General features: G+C 37.6%; 1 protein-coding gene and 1 long non-coding RNA gene across 12 annotated transcripts in view; one reads left to right on the top strand and one right to left on the bottom strand.

Annotated features, from left to right (window-relative positions):
* LOC135308664 (uncharacterized) overlaps positions 1–6,836 on the bottom strand; it is a 52,100-nt gene extending 45,264 nt beyond the window's left edge. For all 4 annotated transcript variants that reach the window (XR_010369048.1, XR_010369051.1, XR_010369049.1 and 1 more), the window contains exon 1: positions 6,472–6,836. This is a non-coding gene — a long non-coding RNA (uncharacterized LOC135308664). The remainder of the gene's footprint in view (positions 1–6,471) is intronic.
* A 12-nt stretch (positions 6,837–6,848) lies between these two features.
* The window catches only part of LOC135308662 (uncharacterized), a 61,717-nt gene continuing 45,722 nt past the window's right edge, over positions 6,849–22,843 (top strand). For 3 of the 8 annotated variants that reach the window (XR_010369044.1, XR_010369043.1, XR_010369045.1), the window contains exon 1: positions 7,104–7,262. Coding sequence is in view for 1 of the 8 variants with exons in the window: in XM_064433886.1 (XP_064289956.1) it covers positions 7,196–7,223 (28 nt within the window). In the remaining 7 variants the exon portion in view is untranslated. Of the gene's footprint in view, positions 7,263–22,843 lie in introns of all 8 variants that reach the window. The other 5 variants (XM_064433886.1, XR_010369040.1, XR_010369041.1 and 2 more) reach the window with 5 other exon arrangements.

Here is a 22,843-nt window from a genome sequence, read left to right as displayed (position 1 = left end):
ACAAACCCAAAAACTCTAGATGAAAACACATAATAGCTTTTGAATAAAAATGAAAGCTTTTCAGTTAACATCCATACTTCAGATCATCCTTTTATTCTGATCATCTGTTTTGCATGATCCTTTGTTTTAGTCAGCATTTCCTTTTAAAAAAGGTTGAATTGGGGGAAAATATAATTTTATTTCACATTTTTTGAGTCTGAATAACATAAAATAAGGTTGTGCCATGCCTCATGACCATGAATACTTAAACATTTTCTATAAATACAGTTACTTATTTTTGTTTTAATCTTGTGAAAAAGCACTGCCTGGAAATGATAATGAAGATGCCTAAGAAAATACCATTTGGAATAATTCTTGTTTTTGTTTTTAGCATTTGTTCCACAAAGTCAAAGCAGATTTGGCCTTTCAATTTCCTTGAGTGACCTAATTCTCTAAGCTTTTACTGTACTCTTTACACTGAGTTGTATTAAGTGTTACAAGTGAGCTACAAGTGAATTTCAAAGGGTTTTTTCTAACCTTTTCCATTGTTTATCTCGTTTGCGTTTATGAGGGTGAGACTGATGAGGCCTTGCTGAGGCAATGCCTGGACAAGGTACCTTTTATCTGATGGGAACTTCTATCCAATTGAAAAAAAAACTACTGAAATATTCAATGTCTGTCCCTTTTGGAGGCACTGTGAACAACTGACCCCTCTCAGAGGTTTCCTGTTGTCCCTTTCTCCCTGCAAGCTAAGGAACAAAACATGGTAGGTAGTGGATTGTAGATTTAGCTTGAGCACCTGAACTGTGACACAGTGTAAAACATTCCTTTTGGATGTCTCTGTTTGCTTGGTGCATTTTTGAGCTGTCATTGCTTTTATGCACTTTTTCAGGAGCCCGCCAGCCAGCTTTGTTCTTTTGTTCATGCCCACTTGTGCCTGTTGCAGAGATGGAAGAGGCTTGGGCCTTGTAAGAGCATGCACTTGGCAAAGAGGGAAGAGCTGAGGGGGAATATACTAAAATAAAACCAGGTATTGTTGCTCTTAGGTGTAGTATGTGAAACTGAAAAAACTCAGAATGGAAAAATATCAGCGATTACTACAGGACCAAACCAGGGAAACGTTAGTCTGCACTTCTGAAGTACCTTTTCTTGTCATTTTTTTTTCCTTTCTCTCTTCTATTAAACAGAAAATCTGGAGTCAGTTTGGTGGGGATATCCCAAGTGAGGAAATGCCAAACTGGACAAGGAAACAACCACTGCCCTTGCTGCCATAGCTGTTATGCTTCCAGTGACAGTATTCACTTTGTGTTGCATGTTTGTTTCAGAGCAGTGTTTAGACCCTGTAAACTCTCACACCTTTTGCTGCCTGTCTGGTATAAAAATATCTTTTGTCTGTGAGGTTGTCTCCTCTGTGAAGCCAGGCCTTCCAAATGATGGAGTTGAATAAAATGAATTATTACATGAGATGCACTTGCCTGTAGGAAGTGATGAGAACAAGTGTCACCACTGCATTGAGCCATGCAAGAACCATACAGATGCCACACATGGTGTCTCTTGTATAAATGCACCTTTTTATTTACACACCTGAACAGACAGAAATGGCTATAGAACATTCATGACCAGGTTCTAAATGTAATTCAGTATGTGTGTTGATATTATAAAAAGCATAAATAAAGGAAATTTATGTGCTAAGTTCAATTCTGAGTCTCATAAATATTGCAATATTTTGCTAATTAGTTATGTTGTGGCCATATAATAACCACATAAAATTTACGTTTCTCAAAATGTGAGGTTACCACAAAAGCTGTCACAGACTCTTAACTAGTGTCATAAATATTCCATTGTAATATATACAATAAGAGATCTTTCTCTGCCTCTCCCCTGAAGGTATATTATTCAATTTTCAGAGTTATAGCACAGTGATAAATTAGAGCTTAATGTTGTTGTGCCATTAAGCTAGCCAAGACTTTTTATAAACAACTGTCCAAATGTTAAAAATACAGAAAGCAGTCACTCTGGTGTGATATTTATTCCTTTCTTTCTTGCATTACCTTGGTTGTTTCTCTTTTTTTCCAACAGCCCAATAAAAGTTTTTATACTTGTTACAATTTTTCAGAGTAGATCATCCAAGTTTCTCAAGCAGTGCTTGTGAAAATTACCTGTGCCTTAGGCTCAATTTTACAGTGAGCACAATATTCTAGAGAAACTCACAATAAAAACCTGCTCTTTCACACAGTGTGGGGTAGAAGTGATGTTGTGCCATAAACCAGGAGACATAGCCCTGGAAACAGGCTGCTTTTTAAATGAAGTAGGCAAAGCATCAACCTGAGAAACACTCATGTCAATAACCAGCATAAAAGTCAACATTAACAAGCAAACTCTAGCAGAAAGGGATGTGTGGACACTTCAGACCTTTAATATTTACCTATATGCATAAAAGTAGACCCAATTCACCCTTTTTTTTCTTTTTTTTTTAGGGACTAATTAATTTTATTAGAGAGTAAGTAAATTCAGCTGTGAATCCTAGAGAATCTAATGACTTCCAGAGATTCAGAATGAATTCAGCAATAAAAGCTAATTAGAAGGGAAATGGATGCCTAAAGTATCCCTGGTGTGCATAAAGAAAGAGTATAAAGACCATTAATTGAAATTAAAATTTAACAGTAGCCTAATGCTGCATGACATAAAATTCCATCTGTTGTGCAGAGCCACTAAACAAAGATACATGGGGAATAGTGCTGGAGTCTCAGCTCTGCAGCCAGTCAATGAATGTATTTTAATGTCAGACCACTTCACACAGTGAGAAGTCTGATGTTCAGAGGAGTCAGTTTAGGGCATGATAATTTCTGTAGCTACTGAATTAGGGAGAAAAAACTAAAAGTGATGCTGCATTAGTGACACATTCTATTTTCTAAGGAAGTTGGGGGGGGGTTCTTCCTGCTTTTTTTTTATCCTTACATGTATCCATGCATTTTAGTACATATAGGCTGTAAAATCTTTGTCCAAACCATTTCTTAGAGCTGTCTCTGTGGTGCAGGCACAGAAGCAGGAACAAAGTCAGCGTCCTTCTCGTCAGAAATGTCATGGAAGTTTCTGCAGAGCACATGTAAGGAAGTGTTTGAGAACTTTGAACAGCTTCTCCTAGAAAGTCTGACTTCTTGTGCTGACCACAAAACGTCTGGGAATGTCTTTTTTGTTTGTTTTTTAAAGACTGATTAACAGGGCTTGCTATAACGACTTTCAGTGCCCACATCTCTGGCATGAACTCCCCTGAAACAGTTTTCAAAACACGGACTGATCTATTGCTGAAAGGTTGTTACATTGTACTGGTATTTCCATATTAGATGAACACAGCTATAATAATTTCAGTAATTCCATGACTAGATACATGCAGCAACCAAAAAGAGTCTTGTGTCTTAAATAACATACAAATTTTATTTCTAGAGGATTTATAATTACTGAGAAATTTCCAACACAATGATTTTACTTTCAGCCTTATGTGTTGGACTGGAAAAGCAGCTTTTCTGCAAGTGAGCCTAACAAAGTGATTGTATGATTCTTAGCACAACATGACTGTGGACTGTGATTGTTATGTGAATATTGTGCATGCTGAATAGGCCATAATGTCAGATTAGATGCTATTTGAGATTCATACGGTACATTTTCTGAATGCCCACATGTGCATTTGTAATTCAGCACTTCCATTCTGGGACATCTCTCAATGCAGAGCTAACAGCTACCACAGAACACACAGAATGAAAGAAAATAGGAGGTTGCATGGAGAGTCACCATCATGTTGTGTGGATTGAAAGGAAAAAAGGCCCTTTATACAAAAAAAAGTTATCTAAGCAGAGATCAAAACAAAGGTTGTCTGCAATAGAAAATTCTGTGAGTTAGTAGGAAGTGGAAGAACTACAACTAAAGATAAAAACAAATTCATATTCAGCAATTTTAGGGGTATTTAGCTGAAGGTAATTAAGCACTGGATGCAGCAGCAGCTAAACAAAAGGGGATGACCTCTCTTTTGGTCTGAGACCGAGGTCGACTGGTGTTTTGGACAGTCCTTTTAATCATTTAGAATACACAAAATATAAGTGTAAACAGATTGTTAATGAGGATATTTCTAACTTGGCTTTGCAAATTTACCCAAAAGAAGAGCAAGAAGGTTTTCACACAGAGTAGAAAAATTACAGATTTAACTATGCATATTTCTTGAGGGAGCCAGCAGTTAGTGCAGCAGTAATGATAAACAATGACATTAAAATGCAAAGAAACAACAGGTGTATCAAGCTTTGGCCAGGTTGGCAGCCACTCTCCAGGCAAAACCAGGTAATTCAACTGCAGGATATTCTGAGTTACAGAAGAGATCACCTGGCAGATGGGGCAGCCAAGGCAGGGGGTGGGATAAAATTGCCTGCCTTGCCTCTCCCTGCTCCCTCCTCTCAGGCCACTCTGCACTTGGCTCTTGCTGGCCCATCAGCCTTTTCCTTTCCTCTCATTGTTCTTGCCCTGTGTATTTGTGAGCTGCTAAGTACTACAGTGACTTTACAGTTAATGTGTTCATTAGAAATGGTGCATCTCTTAAGTGACTCTACACACATCTTTCACTAAGCATCCCTGTAAGAACAAGTCTCTGGATAGTCAGCTATTTCCAATGTTTCCTAAAGTTCTTGTCATTGCAGCCCTTAGACTTGGCATTTGCTGGAATATTTATCTAATTTTTGCTCTTTTGATATCAATGTTTGGTTCAAAGTACCTGTCACAGTGTTTGTCCTATTCCCAAAACATTAATTTGGGATGAAAGAGATAAGTGGCTGGTTATGTATTTGCAGTTAGGAATCCACACAACCTTTCCTGACTTTTCAAATTGTGTTTGTTAATTCAATGCATCTATATGAAACCTGTTAGACTGTGCTGAACCAACTGTCATTAATTTGTCACCCAGTAGTAATCTTCATCTGTAATTAATTGTAAGGTGCATGTATAAATAATATTGCCCATTAATGAGATATCTGACAGCTTCCATATGCAAATGTCCCTCTCTTTCAGCCTAGGTGTAATCACAATGTATTTATAAACATATGGTAGATCATTTTACAGAATTCATTTCAGTATTGCAGGATACTTGGGAAAAATATTGTAAAAGCCATCTGCATGCCAGATAATGAGGGGTGTGACAGGCAGGCTGCTAACTGTGAAAATCCTCATATCTGCTGCATTGTTATTGTCCTTTCTTATCATGCAATGACAAAATATGAAATTGTTACCCTTTCCTGGAGCTTCAGCTTTTGAACCCTGGACATTATCAACATAAAATGGACATTTAGGTAAAGCTAATAAAGTTGCTTTACCCATTCGCTTTGCTTTTTAAAACATATTGATACATTTAAATACTTACAAAAGTAAAAGAAAAATGAGATACTGCTTTAAAATCTGACAGCAAGATAGTTAACATCAATCTGTCAAATCTCTCCACAAGTTTAATTTACATGATGGAAGTATTTTCTGTGTCATTATCCAGAAAGAGAACTGCAAAAAGAAGACCAATTTCCATATATTTTTTACCAAATATCTTGTATAAAACCACAATGTATTGAGACATATAAAACTTAATAATCAAACTGCAAAAAAATCCATAAGAATAAACATGAGTAGCAAAGCATTTCACCTCAAAAAAGTTGTAAACACGATCCACAACATGGTTCTTGAGATGTTGTGAAATTGATGCCTATGGTAATATTAACAACAATATTGTTCATCAAATAATTTTATCTTTAAAATATTTGTTGGATACTTTAAATACTTCTCCAATTTAAGTATCACATATAGAATGATGTTTCCATTTTTGACCTCATGGGTCAAACCCACCATTTTCAAATCAAGTTTTTTTACCCTTTTTATATACATTGTCCTGGTGAGAGAGCACTATTATCTGCGGCTGTAGAATAAAAACAATGAGAGGTTTCACCAAAAAACCTCAATTAACCAAGGCACCAGGGAGAGTTAGTTACGTGGTTTTTCCCTAGAAGATGTAGTCTTTATGAAAAGGCAATCAGCTAGGCTGTTCCAAAGATTTATTCCAAACAAATTCTCCCTTTCTAAATTTATTTTCTCCAGCTAAATCTACGGCTAAATTTGGTATACTCCTAAAGAGATTTAGATTTTATGCCCATGTTTTAAGGCAATTGAGAGACCCATGGTTTAATATTTTTTAATGTTCTTTCCTGAAGCAATTGTGTTTGACTGTTCTTCCAGGAATCAATTTTCAGGGATACACAGTCAACTCACTTTTATTGCAACCCATTTCAGCCATTAAGCAGCATCATTTCAGCTACCATGGAAATGCTGATTAAACCTACTGGTTTTATTTTGACATTTCAACTGCGCCTTGACAACTAATTGCTAGTTTGGTTAGGCATCAAAGGGGCATTGAATCTTTGGAGTAAAAAATGGAGCAAGGCCACACGTCGGAAAATCATGGATCATACTCACCCGCCCTCAGGGCTTGGTACATCAACATCCATGGTTTCTTCATCCTCTGAGCATGGTGGTGGACAATGAGCAGCTAGAGAAACACTCTGGCTTGATGGCAAGTGCTAACACCACAGTTTACCAGCAGCTTCTGCCAAATGAGATTTGGGCTGAGGGGCAGCTTGTAGGTGCGGAGAGAGGGAGGGAGAGACAACCTCCCCTCCCGCCTTTCTGTGGACACCTTGGGAAATGGTTTGTGTCGTGCCCAGTGTAGAATTGCCAATGGCACTTGCTCAGATGAGTGCAAGGTTTAAAAGTGTGAATATTCCAGGTGGGATGGCAGTTCCCAGCTCGGCCTGCGCCGTGGCCCTCATGGGCTGCGCTGGGTCTGTGCGCTGAGGGGACGGGGCTGGGGGCTGCCGGGCCTGCCTGAGGGGGTCAGCGCTGGGGCTGCTCTGCCCAAATTCAACCTGTTCTAACCTGTTCCAACCTGTGTTAACCTGTTCCAGCTGTCGAAGCTGCCCCCAGAGCTCAGCCAGCCCTCGGGCATGGTGGCCCAGGTGCACCTGTTTGAGTTCCTCCCCTCAGGCCGTGAGGAGGGCGGAGAAGCAGCTGGGAGTGCCCGGTGGGGATAAGTAGCGGGGGTTTGATCAGGGACTCTGCCTGGGGAGGTGGAGCCCATGTCTGGAGCAGCTTTATCCCCAGGGAGTTGTGCCCTGTGGGGAGAAGGTGATGCTGGAGCAGAATGCCGAGGAGGAAGCAGCTGCAGGCAGGTACTGCTGGGCCCAGTGCCTCTGTGCCACACAGGGCAGGTGAGGAGCTGGGAACGAGGGGGTGAGAGCTTGGGGGAAAGGGGTGAGAAAGGTGTTTTAAACTTTGTTTGTGGTCCTTGCTGTCCAACTCTATCTTAATTGTCAAAAATACACCCAAACATTAGTGGGTTTGCTCAGGAGTCAAAGGGATGTCTTTGCTTTGGTTCTGCCAACACCTTGGGTGGAGAAATGCAACCTGGGTGTCACTCAGAGGAACAGCTGACAATCCCACCTGAGTGCAACAAATGTTAAGAATTCTTTTGTTTTCTTCCATTTTTTCTAAGTTTTGAAGCAAGTTTTCTTTTATCTTCAAGAAGAAAAAACCCCTAAGTCTGTATACTTTGTTTCCCAGGTATTGTTGTGCAACTCTTTTATGCTGCAGAAGTATTATCCCTGTCACTTAAGTGGTTTTCTTTTATATATTTTTGTTTGTAACTCTCTGTAAATGGGATGTAAAACTAGATTGGTATTAGTTGCTCTGTTGTCATAGTAGGATATCTTTAAAGTTATTCAGGAAAGGTTTTGGCTTGACTTTATCTTTCACTCTGCCTGATGTGTGTTAATCAATTTAAGAAAACTGAGAAAAATGCAGCTTTAACAAATATTTCATGTTCTTCTAAATTTTTATCCCTTCTGGACCAGGATATAATTGTGATAATATAATTCTGATTTGTCTAACCTGTTGCTTCATTGTTATTATAGAAAGGGATGGTGAGGCTGGAAGTTTGTTTTTCATTGTGGGGTTTTTTTAAAATTTGTTTTAAGCAGGCCTCTTCAGAAGTTTGATTGTTTACTTGGTGCCAGGCAGTTGAATGAACCTGTAGTTAAATTGCAGTTTATTTTGTGTTGGCTTCAGATACTCTGGGCTGCTTTCTGAGACATCTCTGTTGTTCATTGAGCAGTACTGGAATAACATGGTTATAAAAGTACTTGAGGTTGCATCTCACCATTCATTTTCCTAAGTTAGTAAAGTATTTTGCTAGACTCTATCCTACAGTCAGTATTGAAATCAAGACAGTTGAGTATCTCGAAAATACAGCTGAAATTTTCTCTCATTCCTCTGTTTATTCCTGCCTGCTACTGCAAGTGCTTGACCTCATGTTTAATGCTGGCGTCACTTTGTATCCACTCTTTATTGCATTTGTACAACCTAAGAAAATACTTTGTATTTTTGTGATGTTCCCCACTGATCTGTCCAAACAGTGAATGATCTCTAGTTAAACCTCACTTCCATCAAAGATTGTAGAATCATTAAGGTTGACAATACCTGAAAGATGGAGTCCAGCTGTTAACTGAGACATGTGTTGTGTTACTTGTCCAAGGCTCTGTAAAAGTAGAGAAAAATATGAAGAAATAATGTAAAAAATCCTGGCTTCTGGCCGTAATTTAATTTTTCAAAGTAAATTGTAAATACTTTATATATTTAACACAATTATATAGGCATTTTATAGCATGAAGGTGGTACTGATGGAATTTCTTTCTTTCTACTGTGGGATTTTTGGCAAGCCCTATTGCAGGAGTTTCACTTGTCTGGATATATGGGGTAAAAGGGGTGGTCTCTTAACTGAACACAGCAAGCACAAATAAGTAAAAGGAAATATTTTATGGCCTTAGAAATTATCTGATGGAGAGGGCTGCTAACTTAAATCTCCTTCAGCCACTCTTTGAACCCTCCTGGCATGGCGCAGTCATGTTATTTGTATCATTAAATAATCTTGAGTACTGTGTGTTATGCTCTTGTATTTAACACCCACTCATTTTTGAAATGGAACCTGCATATTACAGTAAAGTTGAAAGGCACATAGTCTGTTCTGAAACATGCAAATAATACCCTTTAGTGCTGAGAGGAATTAAGCACATATATCAAGAGGAGAATATGTCCTAAAGTCTAATCTGTCTAGCTGTTTTCTCTACAATAAATTGCATTTTATCTGAATCAGTTTTGTTATTTTTGCCAATAGGTATTCTGAAACTTGATACTATGAAAATTCAGGGCCACAGGAATTAAAGCTCTTCTGCAGAGTGAAATTTTGAATTTCTAGAAGTCTCACAGATTTCTAAATAACACCATGTGCTAAAACTGTTCCTTGAGCCAATACATTTATGGATTAACTAAGTACTGCTTGCTGTGTTTACACATACAACCTCCCTTCAGAAATTTAATTTACAAAACATTACAGCCTAGCAAATATTATATGAAGATCTGCTGCCTGGCATTATTTTTACTTGAGTTGTAGATATATTTTCATTTTCTTGTCCCATTTGCTGTACGAGGCCTTTGACCACTTTGGGTGGTGATTTTTCTTCTCAAAATATCCTCAGCATGTTTACATCAAGGAACAGAATTTAGATGATGGGAACGATTAGATTCAAAGCAATAACATAGCTGGTTTTGGTGTTTGTTTTTTTTTAAAACTGTGATAGCAAATATAGATACTGCTGCAGCACCACAGACCATATGTGCACAACAATTCCTTGCTGTGTTTTTCTGGCTTATAAATACAACTCCAAGCTTCCTTTGATGTTAACTTTCAATGTTTGTTTCTGTTTGATTTCATCTGTCAGTTACCACATTTACCTCTGACACCATTCCTGCTCAGGAATGAACTTTCCACAAGACACTGAAAACCCTTTTCTAATGGCTTATATACTGTAAAAAAGACCCAGGTGTCTGTGTTTTAATTTCCTAATGTTCTCTGTCTTTGTTTTTCATTGAATACTTACTATAGTCCTAGGAAGCAACAACTTTTCTTGAAAAATAATGGCACAGCTCTACCATTTATTCCTATATTTCACTGTCTTCCACCACCCATGCAGGGTTTCAGCCTTGCATCAGAATATCTGATTTGCAATGCAATCCTCTGAATTAGGTAGTGTGATGGGTGTAAAAAGCTTGGGCAGTACCTTGGTTTATACAAAATAAACTGAAAACATCTCCTTGTTGGTTCAAATGCACACAACATCCATGCATACCCCGCTAAAATACCAGACTCCCAAACAGAAAACTCAGAGAATGTGTTCTTTGTAAAGCAAAGCTTTTCTGACCCAGCCTCATCCTTTTTGTCAGTTTGGAGTTAGTGTTTTAGCCAAGGCTTTCCTTTGTCTCTACTAATTTCTGAAATGACAATGACAGTGTTCTCTTAGCAGAGGAGTACTCCCTTCTTCTGCCTGTACTCCAAAGGCACGTCTGCCAAATTCAAAAGGATGCAAATCACTGTAGCTGGGAATAAAACTCTAGCTGATGGTGAGAGTGAGCAGTGTTGGGTTATTGCTTTGAATTAGTTGTCAGATATGATTGTCCAGTGTCTTTCTGGAGGTGAAAAATCTGCCAGCCCAAATTGGAGAAGTTAGGCACATGTTTGTTAATACCAAACAATTGTTAGAAGCTTGAGTTGGTTCTATCCCTCCTGTGTGCTTGTACTTAAGGAAAACTAGAGAAGAGTTACAGGAGAAGTGAGTTCTCCTCATGCTTTCATTGCCCTTCCTCTCTAGCGCTCAGTCTGTGTGAATGTGTACATGCAGGTTCTTAACAGAAATAATACTGAAGGGACTTTCAGAAGTACTTTAGGAGCCTCTATTATAACTTCTTTATTCCTAACAGCCATTTCTTTCACCTGTTAAAAATACCAGCTTAGAGATGATGGCCATCTCACTTGTGTTGGAAGGGAGGGTGAAGGGCTGGAATAAAGGCTAATTATCTGGGAACAATATTGAATCTTTATTACTGCAACTGCAAATTTTTCTTATCTTGTACACTATGGCTACAGATGTGTTCATCACTTCTCTCTGACAAAAAAATTTTGCACGCTTATAGACTATCATCACATTTCCCATATTCTATTGTTTCAGCTAAACAGTTCCAAATATTTCTGTCCTTTGTCATAGGTAATGAGCCCTGGCTGTTTGAGTGCCCTGTTCCCCTCTCTCCAGTTAGTCTATATTTCCTGGAAATCAAAGTGAGGAGCTGCATGGCATGCTCCAGCTGAAGCTTTATTGGCCCTGCCTAGAGGGAAAAGATTGCCTGATGCATCTTGACTCTCATTTCCAGCTCTCTGATGGGGTTATTTGGCTTTTACTCAACACTGTAACACTGTTGACTCATGTTCATCACTGATGCATAACAAACCTCATATCTTTTGCTGTAAAACTGCTAACAACTTGATCCACATGCTACATTTGCATAGTTAATTATTTATGCTTAGGTACAGAACCTTGCCTTTGTCCCCACTGAATAAACATCCTTTGTTTTTCAGCTGCTTTCCTACTTGTCAAGATAATTTGAATTCCTAGCATGTCCTCTAGCTTATTTGTAGTCCCTACAAGGTTTTTTATCTGCAGATTTAAAAACTCATTGAGATTTCACAAATCTGTCCTGAAGACAAAGGTCTTAATATTTGGTACTCATCCAAATCTTGAAATGCAGTGTAATCAGGAAATGCACTTAATCCTTAAACAATATCTTCCTTATTGTGTAGTTTTAAGTTGCCTATTCCCAAATGATGGGAATATTAGGGGATGATGTTAGTTTAAGAAGATGAAAGAAGAATGCCTGCTCTGTTTCATAATTTACACTAAAAGATATCTCTGTGAAATAATCAGTAGCTTGGATCAGTTTCTTGAGACAGCAAGAAATTTTGAGCAGATTTTTACAAAAATTAAATGTCACATTTTAGGCAGACAGGTGAAAAATCTGTCAATTAATTTACAAGAAAATATGCATTTGATTATTTCGGTTTAAGTGCAATTTTAAGATGCTTCTGAAATTCAAAACTATTTAGGTTGGTTTACTGTTGCTGTACAATGGATCTGTGCTACTAATGGCAAAGACAGGCCTTTGGGGGTACTTTTCAGAAAATTATGATGGGGGGCTTTGGGGGTATTTTTGCTTTGGTTTTTTTTCCTTGGGTTTTTGTTTAATTTTTTGTTGGTTTGGTTTGGAGATTTTTTGTTGGTTTTGGTATGTTTTTGCACACTGGCAGTGTATATTTAAGGAAGAACCTCAGTGATAATTTGAGCTGAACATTGAAATGTTTTCAGAATTCAGGCCAGGATGCAACTGAAAGCTTTAGAAGGGAGTCCTGTCCCTGCAGCTTGAGACACCTCCAACCTATTCCTGCAAAGCTTCAGTTTTCTGTGGGTTGAATTTTAATGCCCAGCAGAGATACCTGTGCCACAGGAAAAGGCTCATGCAGGATATCCTCAGCACTGTAACTGTTAAAGACATTAAAAGATGTGTAAAGTTGTGCCATTAGCCAGAAAAATCTACATTTTGTGTACAGTGAATTTAATTTTTTATAAGTGTCTCTAAGGTCACCATGGGGACAGTCAGCATTGCTCCTGAGATGAGAGTTTGAAGATATTGTACTGAACAATCCTCCCAGCACTCCTATGAGAACTGATAGGGATGGGTTCATGATAAGATTTAATAAAGTTGAAAATAATCGTCACTGGCAATAATGTTTTTAATTATTCTCAGATCCTGTGAACAAGGCCATGAACTAGACTGTGCATTGCAGGAATTTTCTATCTTAGTAAATTGATTTGTGGTATTTTTGTTTTGAAAAACATTTGTGTGCATGCTGAGGGGAAAGAAATTATGTTCTGAATTCTGTATTCTGCCCCATTGTAGATTCTCAAGTTCCAGTGCCTTCTCTAGTTCAGGAAAAGCTTTTGAAAACCTTGATTGTAGTTTAGAGCCAGAGTGTCTCCACACCATCTTACAGAACGACTGCTCTTGAGGAACACTGGAAGGAAGGGACTCTAGTTAATTTATCTGAATATTAATACGCTTACAGACTACATCTGTTGCAAAATTGTCATGGTTCCTTGATTCACTGCACTTACTAAACAGTCCTGGAGTACACAGAAAATGCATCAGTGACTCAACACAACCCAGTTCCAAAGCACATGTCATGATATCTTTAAGGCAGGGTACAAACAATACCAGGAGGAAAGTCAGACCCACCCAGGGAGATTGGAAATCTGCAGTGAAAAACTTTGAAAGAAAATTCCCTTCTGTTTCCAATCATGTGATGAAGGCCAGTATTTAAGTGGTTTTTTTTAATGTTGTGGGCGGTCAGAATGCAGTATAAGGTTGTAATGGAGGCATAAGGAAAGGAGGGGTTTCATTTCAACTTCTGAAATGTGAGACAGAAGAATAATCACAAAACTTGCATGGGAAAGGCATTCTGTACCTTATGTGCACACTGTCAATCCACCAAAAATGTCAACAGAGCAATTGGTTTTATTGCTTTCAGAGTAAAAGTTGAAATGAAATGACTGTAGCAGAAGGAAGTCCTTGCACTTCTAAGTGTGTGGTGGTGAATGTATGTAACTAAAGAACTTGGGTTAGTCTGACAATTAATGATTTACACTGTTCCACAACTGAATTCTTGTCACAATTTAATTCCTATGGGGAAAAGTCATACATAGACAAGACAAAAAAACCTCCCAAACTTGTCATGAATGCTGCTATACTTTCTTTTCCTCATTTTGTGTCTTAAAAAATGTTACTTATGTTTTTGTGGAAAGTTTCTTCAAAGGATTGTAATTTAAAATAGTATAACAGCTTTCAGCATTATGAATACAAGAGTTACAATAGTACCTGTTTCAAATTGTTAATAATATCATTAAATGCACTGAGTGAGGGTCATAAGACTTAAAACTGTGATGGTGCACAGAAAAAAAATTATTATTAACGAAACTCTTCAGCTTCATTAACAGTGAGAGTTAAAGATAAGTTATCTGTTTCTTAACTGTTCTTGATAAAACCACACCGGTGTCTTGGAGGTGGCTTAGCAGGGCTGGGAGGTGGTTTAGGGCTTTTCTAAGGAGGCCAGAGAACAGCAATGCTGTTGTGGCTCTCTCTATATCTTTAGTATTTTAATTACTTCTGTTGTGTATGGAAGTGGGAATTGTGAACTGCAGATACCTTTTCAAAAGGGGAGGGGAGGGGGGAGTATCAAAATAAAAATTAAGGGAAAGCATTAAAAGTAGACATGAAAGATGATTGGCTTTGCATGAAAAAAAGGCAAATGCAGATGATGTGTAGTGATGCTAATAGTTTACCAGGTATGATTAATCTATAATGGAGTTTTTAGAGCTGGGTTCAGTATTTGAAAACAGGAAAACATAAACAGTATGAATCACACTTAGATCAAGAATGAATTAAGTTCCCCTTTGTAGTAATCATAAGAAATACACTTTTTCACTTCGATGTGTCTCTCTTGTTAAGTAGATGGAAGAAACTTTCTTTTAGAAGTATTTACATTCTGTAATCTGGAGCAGCCTTCTTCAAACTGTAACAGATTTTTACTGCTTGTCACCTTTCTGAACACTTATTCAGTTACCTTAACAAGATAACCATGGCCTCAGTTGTGAGTGACTGCTGGTCACCCAAGCCATTAGCTAAGGCAAAATACCTGACAATTCAGCTTGACAAACTTAATGAGAACTCCAAGGCTGCTTAATTTATCAACCTTTAATATTAGAATGCTATGCTCCTGCAAAGCTGCATTGTTATGGATGTTATGTGCTGAATCTTTTGACAATACATAATGATCCTCATCACTGTGAAACCTCTGAATAAAATAATCTGATCAGTTCATTAAGACCAGAAAGGTCTGAACAAAATAATAATGCTATTGTTTACATGCTGAGCAATGAAGACCAAATTAATTTCTGGTGCAATTCCATGAACTTTAATACAGCAGCTCCCTGAATACTTTTAACCTAAGAAAAAGATGTCCTTCCTTGTGAGGAATGCCAAAACTCCACCCTGGCAGTCCTTTTTTTGCATGGTTACCCTCTTGACTTAGGTGTATATTACTGGAGTTTCATAGAGACTGAGTTGTGTGTGTTATTTTGTGTAAAAGGTGGATTTTGAATCACTTAAGTGCTAAAGGGGAAAGTATGGGTCTCATCTCTGAGAGGTGTGGAGTGATCATTTTGTCAATGTGACCTTGGTCATTTTTGATATGTAGTCTAGAACAATATATATGATAAAGCTGTACTAAAGATATCATGTGAATCCAAAGAACATGACTAAATCTGTTTGGCTATCACCCTGCTGCTAGAAGTGAAATGGTGACATGTACTGAAGTGAGATATTTGGAAAAATCTACCCTGACTTAGGGAACACGCAGCGCTGTGCAAGGCTGCTCAGAACAGCTAAATTTGGTTTCTGCTCTCAATTATTCAACATCTCCCTCTCAAAGACCGTAGAGAAGGTAAACTGCTGCTAAGTGACCTTCAGTCCACATAATTCTGTCAATTCAGGCTTGATTTCCTACCCTGAGACAGTTGTGATTTGAGATGCAGGGGCTGGCAGAGACCTACTTGAGAAATGTTAATTGCTTTATGAAGCTTTATTTGTGAATTTGTTTGCAAGCCATCATGTAGATCTACTGCCAAACTGTGCAGCTGCTTGCAGTAATATCAAATTCCTGTGTTTTTTGGACACCTTGTAGCAATTGCCTACAAGGGCTACAATTGATTAGCTGACTAAGCAATTCATGGTGTCTTAGGGAAGTTACCATCCTCATCAATGTTACTGCAGTAAATATCAAGGACTAAATGAAACACGATGATTAGATTATCTTGATTTCAAGATCTTACACTCATTAATGCAGTATATGGTTTATCTATATCCATTTGATATCCATATCAACTTTTGTGAGATGCAGGATATTCTGCATGTAGTTTAAAGGGTTGCAGAATCTTAAAGGCTCTGTTTAACTTGGAAAAATAGTGGGAGTTATTAATATTCTTCAAAGAAATATAGTTCTTTTCTTTAAGACTGCTTCACAGAAGAGTTTTAGACAGGCACTTTTCCATCCACTGTGTTGAAATTACATTTCTCTACAAACAGAGGTCAGTGGAGCTCTGCCAATTTCTCTGCCAGTGTAGAGAAATAAAGTACAGAAGCCTGGTGGCCCTTGGTGGAGGAAGTCTCATTTTGGCACTTCTGCCAGTTACAGCAAGAGTCCTGGACTGTTCACGTCCACACCCATTCAGTTAAAATTGACTTTATGATTACAGAACTGGAGCCATGGCCATAAATTCTCTCTCTCCTCTGGTAATCAGAAATGCAGTTTAGCAAAAGATTTGGAAACCTTTCATTTGGAGGAATGAATGGTTGTCTGTCTGCTCATGTCTTCATCAATAAGCAACCACCAAATTACTAAATTTCCAGCTTAACTGTGTATAACCAAATCACTAAACTTTTCCAATAAACAAATATAAATTCTCTTATATTTCCAAGTGTTAAAATAGATCACAGGCAGACTGTACTTGATTTATAAATGTAGAATAAATAACATAATTTTATGCAAGAGTATACAGCAGTGTATTTATGATTATATTGCTGCCTTATGTCATTACTAACACCTCCAGAAATAACTGACTTGAGCACTTCTTTCTTATCCATAAAGAATCAAAATTGCAGTAACTTCTCTTCAAAAAGCACTGACTATTGTACTTCCAGAAATCTTCAGACTTAAGGTGAGGAAAGTGCTGTTTCTACAGCATTTACAATGAAGTTTTATTGTTCCTAGTACTTGTTACAGATTGTGAGTAATCAAAACACGCTAGATTGACTATTACTAGGTTTAAGGATTTCTTCCTGTGCCAAGTTTTCTATAAAGCATTTGTTGAAGTGAGATATAAGCAACAGATGTATCAAAATGGGACTTTCCTGAATATCCCTGCCATAAGGCATTTCTCATCAACTCATTGCTGACGCTGGTAATCCTAATTATTTTTAAATTATTCTATATGTTTGCTTGTACATGAAATGAATAAATCACATCTTAGCCTAGTGTCTCTGTGCACAGCGTTTTTTACTGGTTCCACCTGTTCAGGAGATGTGATGGAACTATGTCAAACATAAAGTCAGGTTATTTGGAGCTAATTATTGGCTCACAAGTATTACTTTAATGAGACAGGGCAATCAGTTTTTTTGGTTTTTAAATCATCCTACTTAATCACAATGGTAAGTATAATTTGGACTACTACCTAGCAGATCTGAAAATCTAGAGGTTTTTTAGCATTTTTTAATGGACTAAGTACTCTGAATAGTTAGGCTTTTAAGAAGTCTGATTACTGTGTTATAATGCACTTTTGTGATTAATTCCAGCACTGAAATTCCCTAGCTCTTTTCTTAGCACTTCCAGCAAATGCTTATCACCACTTTTTTCCCCTCCATGTTTTACCCAATCAGTTTCTAAAAAGGCCAGTGGTAGTTTTTCTATTCTGTCCAGTTTTTATGAAATAAAGAAATCATGGTTTTATTTCTATCCTGCTTTTATTGTAAAAAAAAAAAAAAGAAATAAATGTTTTCTTAAGAGTTCAACAAATCCCCAAAGAGAGACAGGTGTTGATAAAAGATGCTACTGGCATATGGATGTTAATATCCTCATTCTTTTTCCACAGTCATAAGAGAGACAGAGGTTCTGGATCCTTGAATTACAGTCTAAATATACCTTCTCACTCCAGGTAAAAACAGCAAGATGTCTCACCTTGACTTATAGCTTGACCTTGTGAATAAAAACATTTTTAAAAATATTTTTGAGGAGAGTTGTTAGAGAACCGTGGAGAAAAAAAAAATCTTCTATTGAGAACCTGCCTTTATTCTGGTATGATTAGCATTAACACAGTAATTAATTTTATTCTTATTCTCTTTTGAATGTACTAATTTTAGGCAAAAATAAGATGCTCAGCTAAACAGATTAAAACAGTTTTCTCAGGGTGGATCACTTAAGACTTTTTTTTTCAATTCCCCTTTCCTTGCTTTACTCTGGTGTGAAGATCTCAGCTGGGTTTTCCCAGTCCTGTTAGACTGTGTGCTCATTCAAAGATGTCATTCTTGACAGATAGAAATTAAAATGTCAATCTCTGCAGTCCTTTTCCTCTTCCCCCCACAGAAATGACAGAGATGGAACACTAACCATAATGCAGATGAAATATGTAAGGGAATTTTTAGTGAAACAAAGAGGGGGAAAAAAGCTTAGAAGATGATTTCTGTAGACATAGTGTGAGGTTTAACCCCCTTTTTTGCTGGGCTTTTCCCCCTGAGAAATAGTGCTGTAGTAGGCTTTGCCCAAGACAGTATGACCACCGCCCTTGACCAAAATGTAAATATTAAAACAAAGAAGTGACATGTTTCTTCATTGCACAAAGATGAAAATAAAGATAAAGCCTGTTATCTGAAATTGAATCCTTTGCATGAGGCATCCTTACGTTCATACTATGACCACAATCAAATCATGTGTCAAAAGCCAGGGGTTTAATCTTCTCTTTTCTGTCTAAATTAGGTTTTTTCTATTTTATTAGCCTTTTCATTAAAAGCTACATGTTTTTTCACTGCTACGGCAGTCTAATAGTGGATGAGCACTTTCATTTCTAGTGAATTAAATTACAAAATTTCTGAAAAAACCTTAGCTTGTTTTCCCCTACTATGCAGTGTCTACTTCTTTTCAGCCAAAATTTTCTCCCAGGAAAATGTATTTTAGGCATATTGATATGTTAAAGGTTGCCTTTTAAACACACCATATGAGGTTTTGCCAGTGCAATATGCTAAACAAATGTGTGTTTAATATAAAGTACCTAGAACAGATTATGATAAAATGTCTCATATCAGATGTGATAAAAATGTCACCTATTGCTCACTTGTAGTGTCATTGTCATTGTAGACTACATATTTAGGTCAGATGAAATTGCAAGGAAAATAACAGCTTGAGTTGGACTCAATGATCTTTCTCAGACTATTTTGTGACTCAAATATCAGAAAGTATTGTGTTTGTTCTACCAAATTAGACTTCTGTTCCTGACTAGGAAAGGTTTCCAATACAGGAAGAATTTGAAGTTACAATTATGCAAAGGAAAAAAAAAAAAGGAAAAAAGGAAAAAAAAAAAAGAGAATAAATTTGTTACATTTTTTTCTGATTTAAATTAACTCTTGTTGTGAAGCCGTTGAATGAGTCTTTACTCAGCTATTGGACACTGAACTGTATGGGATTTTGGTCATGCTATCCTTTAAGCACTTGTAGAATAAGATAGTTTGGAAGGGATGTCTATAGGTCATCCAATCCATTTTGATGGATTGTGCAGACCTAAGTCTCCACAATTTACCTGTTGGAGACTTAATTTTAGATAATCTCTTGAACAACCTGCTTCACTGAAAAAGAGACTGTACATCAGCAGGGAGCATGTCTTTATTTTATTCCTGAACTAGTCCTTCTCATTTGTAGAATTTTCAAGGTAGTTCATAACACTGAGATCATATGTTACACTAGGGTGGGCAATTAACTAATTATATAAACTGAGTTATGGAGTTTTTTAATGCTCATTTTCACCAGTGGAATCTCCAGGAGTCATAAAGGATAAATAAATTACAGCAAATATTTGGCCTCTAGGCTTCATGTTTTCAGCAAAGATGAGTGTATATTTTCCTTCAATGTAAGTATTGACCTCCTCTTTGTTTTGGTCAATACTTAGTTCTTGACTCAATTAATCTCAATAGATACCAAAACAAAGATCAATATTTATTGAAATTGTGGGAATTACATATACATGGGGAGCAAATGGATTTCCACAAGTTTTGTTAAGGGCTTAAATGTCTAAAAAAGCCCAACACTTCTCAGTGGAATATGTAGCATCTAGAGCTTTGCCAATGACATTAGGGCACCAGGAATTTTTCCTATTCTTTCCTGTAAAAGCTACTGTATACTTGGCCTCTTTGTGTGCTAAGAAATCCACTAATATTTATCACTGTGTCTTGGGAAGAGAGGATAAGAGGTCTTTGGTTGCCTGCTTTGACACCTGAAGTGAATGTGTTCCCAGCATAGTCATGATTTTTTTTTTTTTCTTGTGTTCCTTGGCCCCCAAGAGAAGCTCTTGGATCATACAAGAGCTGGAAGAGCCCTCCCTTTCTATGACCCTGCAGGCCCTCTGCAGAGTACTTGGTGTGGGTGGTGTTTCTCTCCCAGATTAATCAGAGCCTTTCTGGAAGATCTGCCTGCCTAAGTTTGAATTTTTCCATACATGTCTCTAGCCTTTTTCTCTTCTAAAGATTGAATGCCCATTTATATTTTCTTGTCCTTTCAGTAGAAGTAGTGGGAAAGGGAATAAATGAACTGAAATAGTGTCTGCTTATAATGGTGTGCATTTATCTCCATTACTTCCATGCACATTAAATATGCATGGAATCAGATAAATATATTTTTTAAATGTGAATAATATTGGGGTTTGAATGGTACATTATGAAGCCCCCTCAGGCTGGAGCCTTGGGGGTTCCCAGGTTTGCAGCCCTTTTCAGTTCAGTGTTTCTAAGAATCCTTTTTCATTAGAGGAGAATTACTTGCACTGTTTTTCAGAATTATTTTTAAGATAGTTCAAGTGCATATTGATATGTACTTTATCTTCATAGCTCTTTGACCTACCTACAGAGAGGTGGGGAGAAACAAAAAACAAAACAAAACAACCAAAAAAAACCACCCAACAAACCAAAAAACCCCCCACCTTCCCACAAGAGAAAGCAGCTGAGGTTGCAGCCATCTGAAGAAACAGATAGTTAAAATGCAATTGCAGGCACCCATCACTTCCTTGAGTGTGAGTAATAAATATTGAATGAGAGCTGAAAACAAACTGCTGGTGGAAAAGTCCACTAGATAAATTTATTCATCAAAATATGAGCAAATGCCTCAAAATATTTTTTCCCTTGTTAACAGGCTGAATTCATTGGTTAAATTATTGGTTGCTAAATAAATGTTTTGCTTAATGATCTGCAGAGCAATTAACCTGTCACTTTGTATACTAATTTACTAAATCCTTTCCAATCTCTCTTAATATTAAGTCCTTATTGTTAATTTCAAGAGATTAGACATTTATTTAAATATATTTAATGTTTCCTGGTAAAATGTTAAAATAAATCTGTTACTAAACCTCATGGATACCAGATAAATGAATTTGATATTATGATTGCAAGTGTTAGAATATAAGGGCCTTGCTGAAATGCTGAGATGTTACAAGCAGGAAATTCAGGGTCAGTCTCTAGTGCTAACTTTCGTGGGTTTATGGGATGTTGATCTTGGCAGGGGTCTTTGGACATGGTCTAGTCCCCCTGCTCTAAGAAGGTGTTGCTCAGGACTATGTCCAGAGGGGTTTTGAGTCTCTCCAAGGATGTGGGACCCCAGAATTTCTGGGCAAGCTGTGCTATTATTTGACCACACAGTCTAATAATATTTTTCTAATGGAATTTGCAATGCTTCATTTTAGGCTCCATTCCCTGTTGTGCTGTTAGCTGTTATTTAGGCATGCTGAGATTCCCCCAAACCTTTTCTTCTCAAGGCTGATCAGTCCCAGCTTTCTCAAATATTTGTTGGTCAGATATTTCCATCCCTTGAGCACCTTTGCAGCCCTTTGCTGGGCTTGGTCCAGCACGTCCTTGTCGCTCTTGTAGCTGGGAGCTGACAACTGGGTGCAGCTCTCCAGGGGTGCCTCAGCACTGCCCAGGCAGGCAAGGCTCACCTCCCCTGGCCTTCTGGCAGTACTCTTCACAATGCAGACCAGGATTCTGTTGGGCACCTTCTCAATTTCTTAGATTCTAGAATTTTTAATCAAAATGAAGAATAATGGGAAAATAACTATATTTCATTGTGATGCTTTTACTATTTGCATATACCTGTGTTTATTGGTTCTGTATTAGATCCCTTTTGTATGAGTCTTTGCAACCACAAACAGCAGTGCAATAATAACTGAGAATTAGGGTTTTCCTCAGCTTTTGAACATAGCCTGCAACATTGGATAAACATAAAAGAACAGTTTTCTCACCCAGTAACGTACCTTATCAAAAAGGGAATCTCATGCCTTTCAGGCAGAACCACATTTCTCTAAAGTGGGTGGTATGCTTGCTTGCTCTATCTCAACTATTAGCTACAACTTAAGTATTATATTTAAAAGAATTTTAATGAAGATAGAGTTGAAAGGAAGAAAAATTATGTAGTCTTGCTTTATATTTCAAATGATATTTGGGACTTTCAGAAATAGTGATTGTGCCTGTTTGAAAAATAACTCAGAAGACACAGTGGTAAATTATATTCCAAATTAGAAGTAACAGCCTTCTGATGTGATAAAGATCCCTATACTTTAAATGGAGATATTACTTTTGAAAGCTGAATGATAAGAGGTTTAAGAGAAGGTTCTGTCATTGCTGTTTACCCAGGTAACCACCCAGGATTTAGTATTGCTGCTTCTAAGCCCAGTGCAACACCACAAGGACATCTCATTTCTGACTTAGCAGATGATGGTCCTGCTTTTGGAGCACCCACTCTGACTGTTCCCAGGTCCACATTACAGAACACTGTGTGACCTGGGTTCCTTTCAGCTGAAACAGAGCTGGGACATAGACCCTAAGAGAATGCCCAATGCATTCCAGCTCCAAGAGATGGCAGGAGATCAGAGGTCACCCAAAGTTCAAAGGAACTGTTAAGGAAACCTTCTTCTCTGAGCATCAGGGAATCACTAGGTCAGTCACACTTGAGCCCCTATGATAGGCAGAGGTCCTTGTGCCTTTTGTTGTGCAA

Source organism: Passer domesticus, chromosome 10 (genome assembly GCF_036417665.1).
Source record: "Passer domesticus isolate bPasDom1 chromosome 10, bPasDom1.hap1, whole genome shotgun sequence".
Lineage (NCBI taxonomy): Eukaryota > Metazoa > Chordata > Aves > Passeriformes > Passeridae > Passer > Passer domesticus.
Note: the sequence above shows the minus strand (reverse complement) of the source record. Positions and strands in the feature narration are given on the sequence as shown.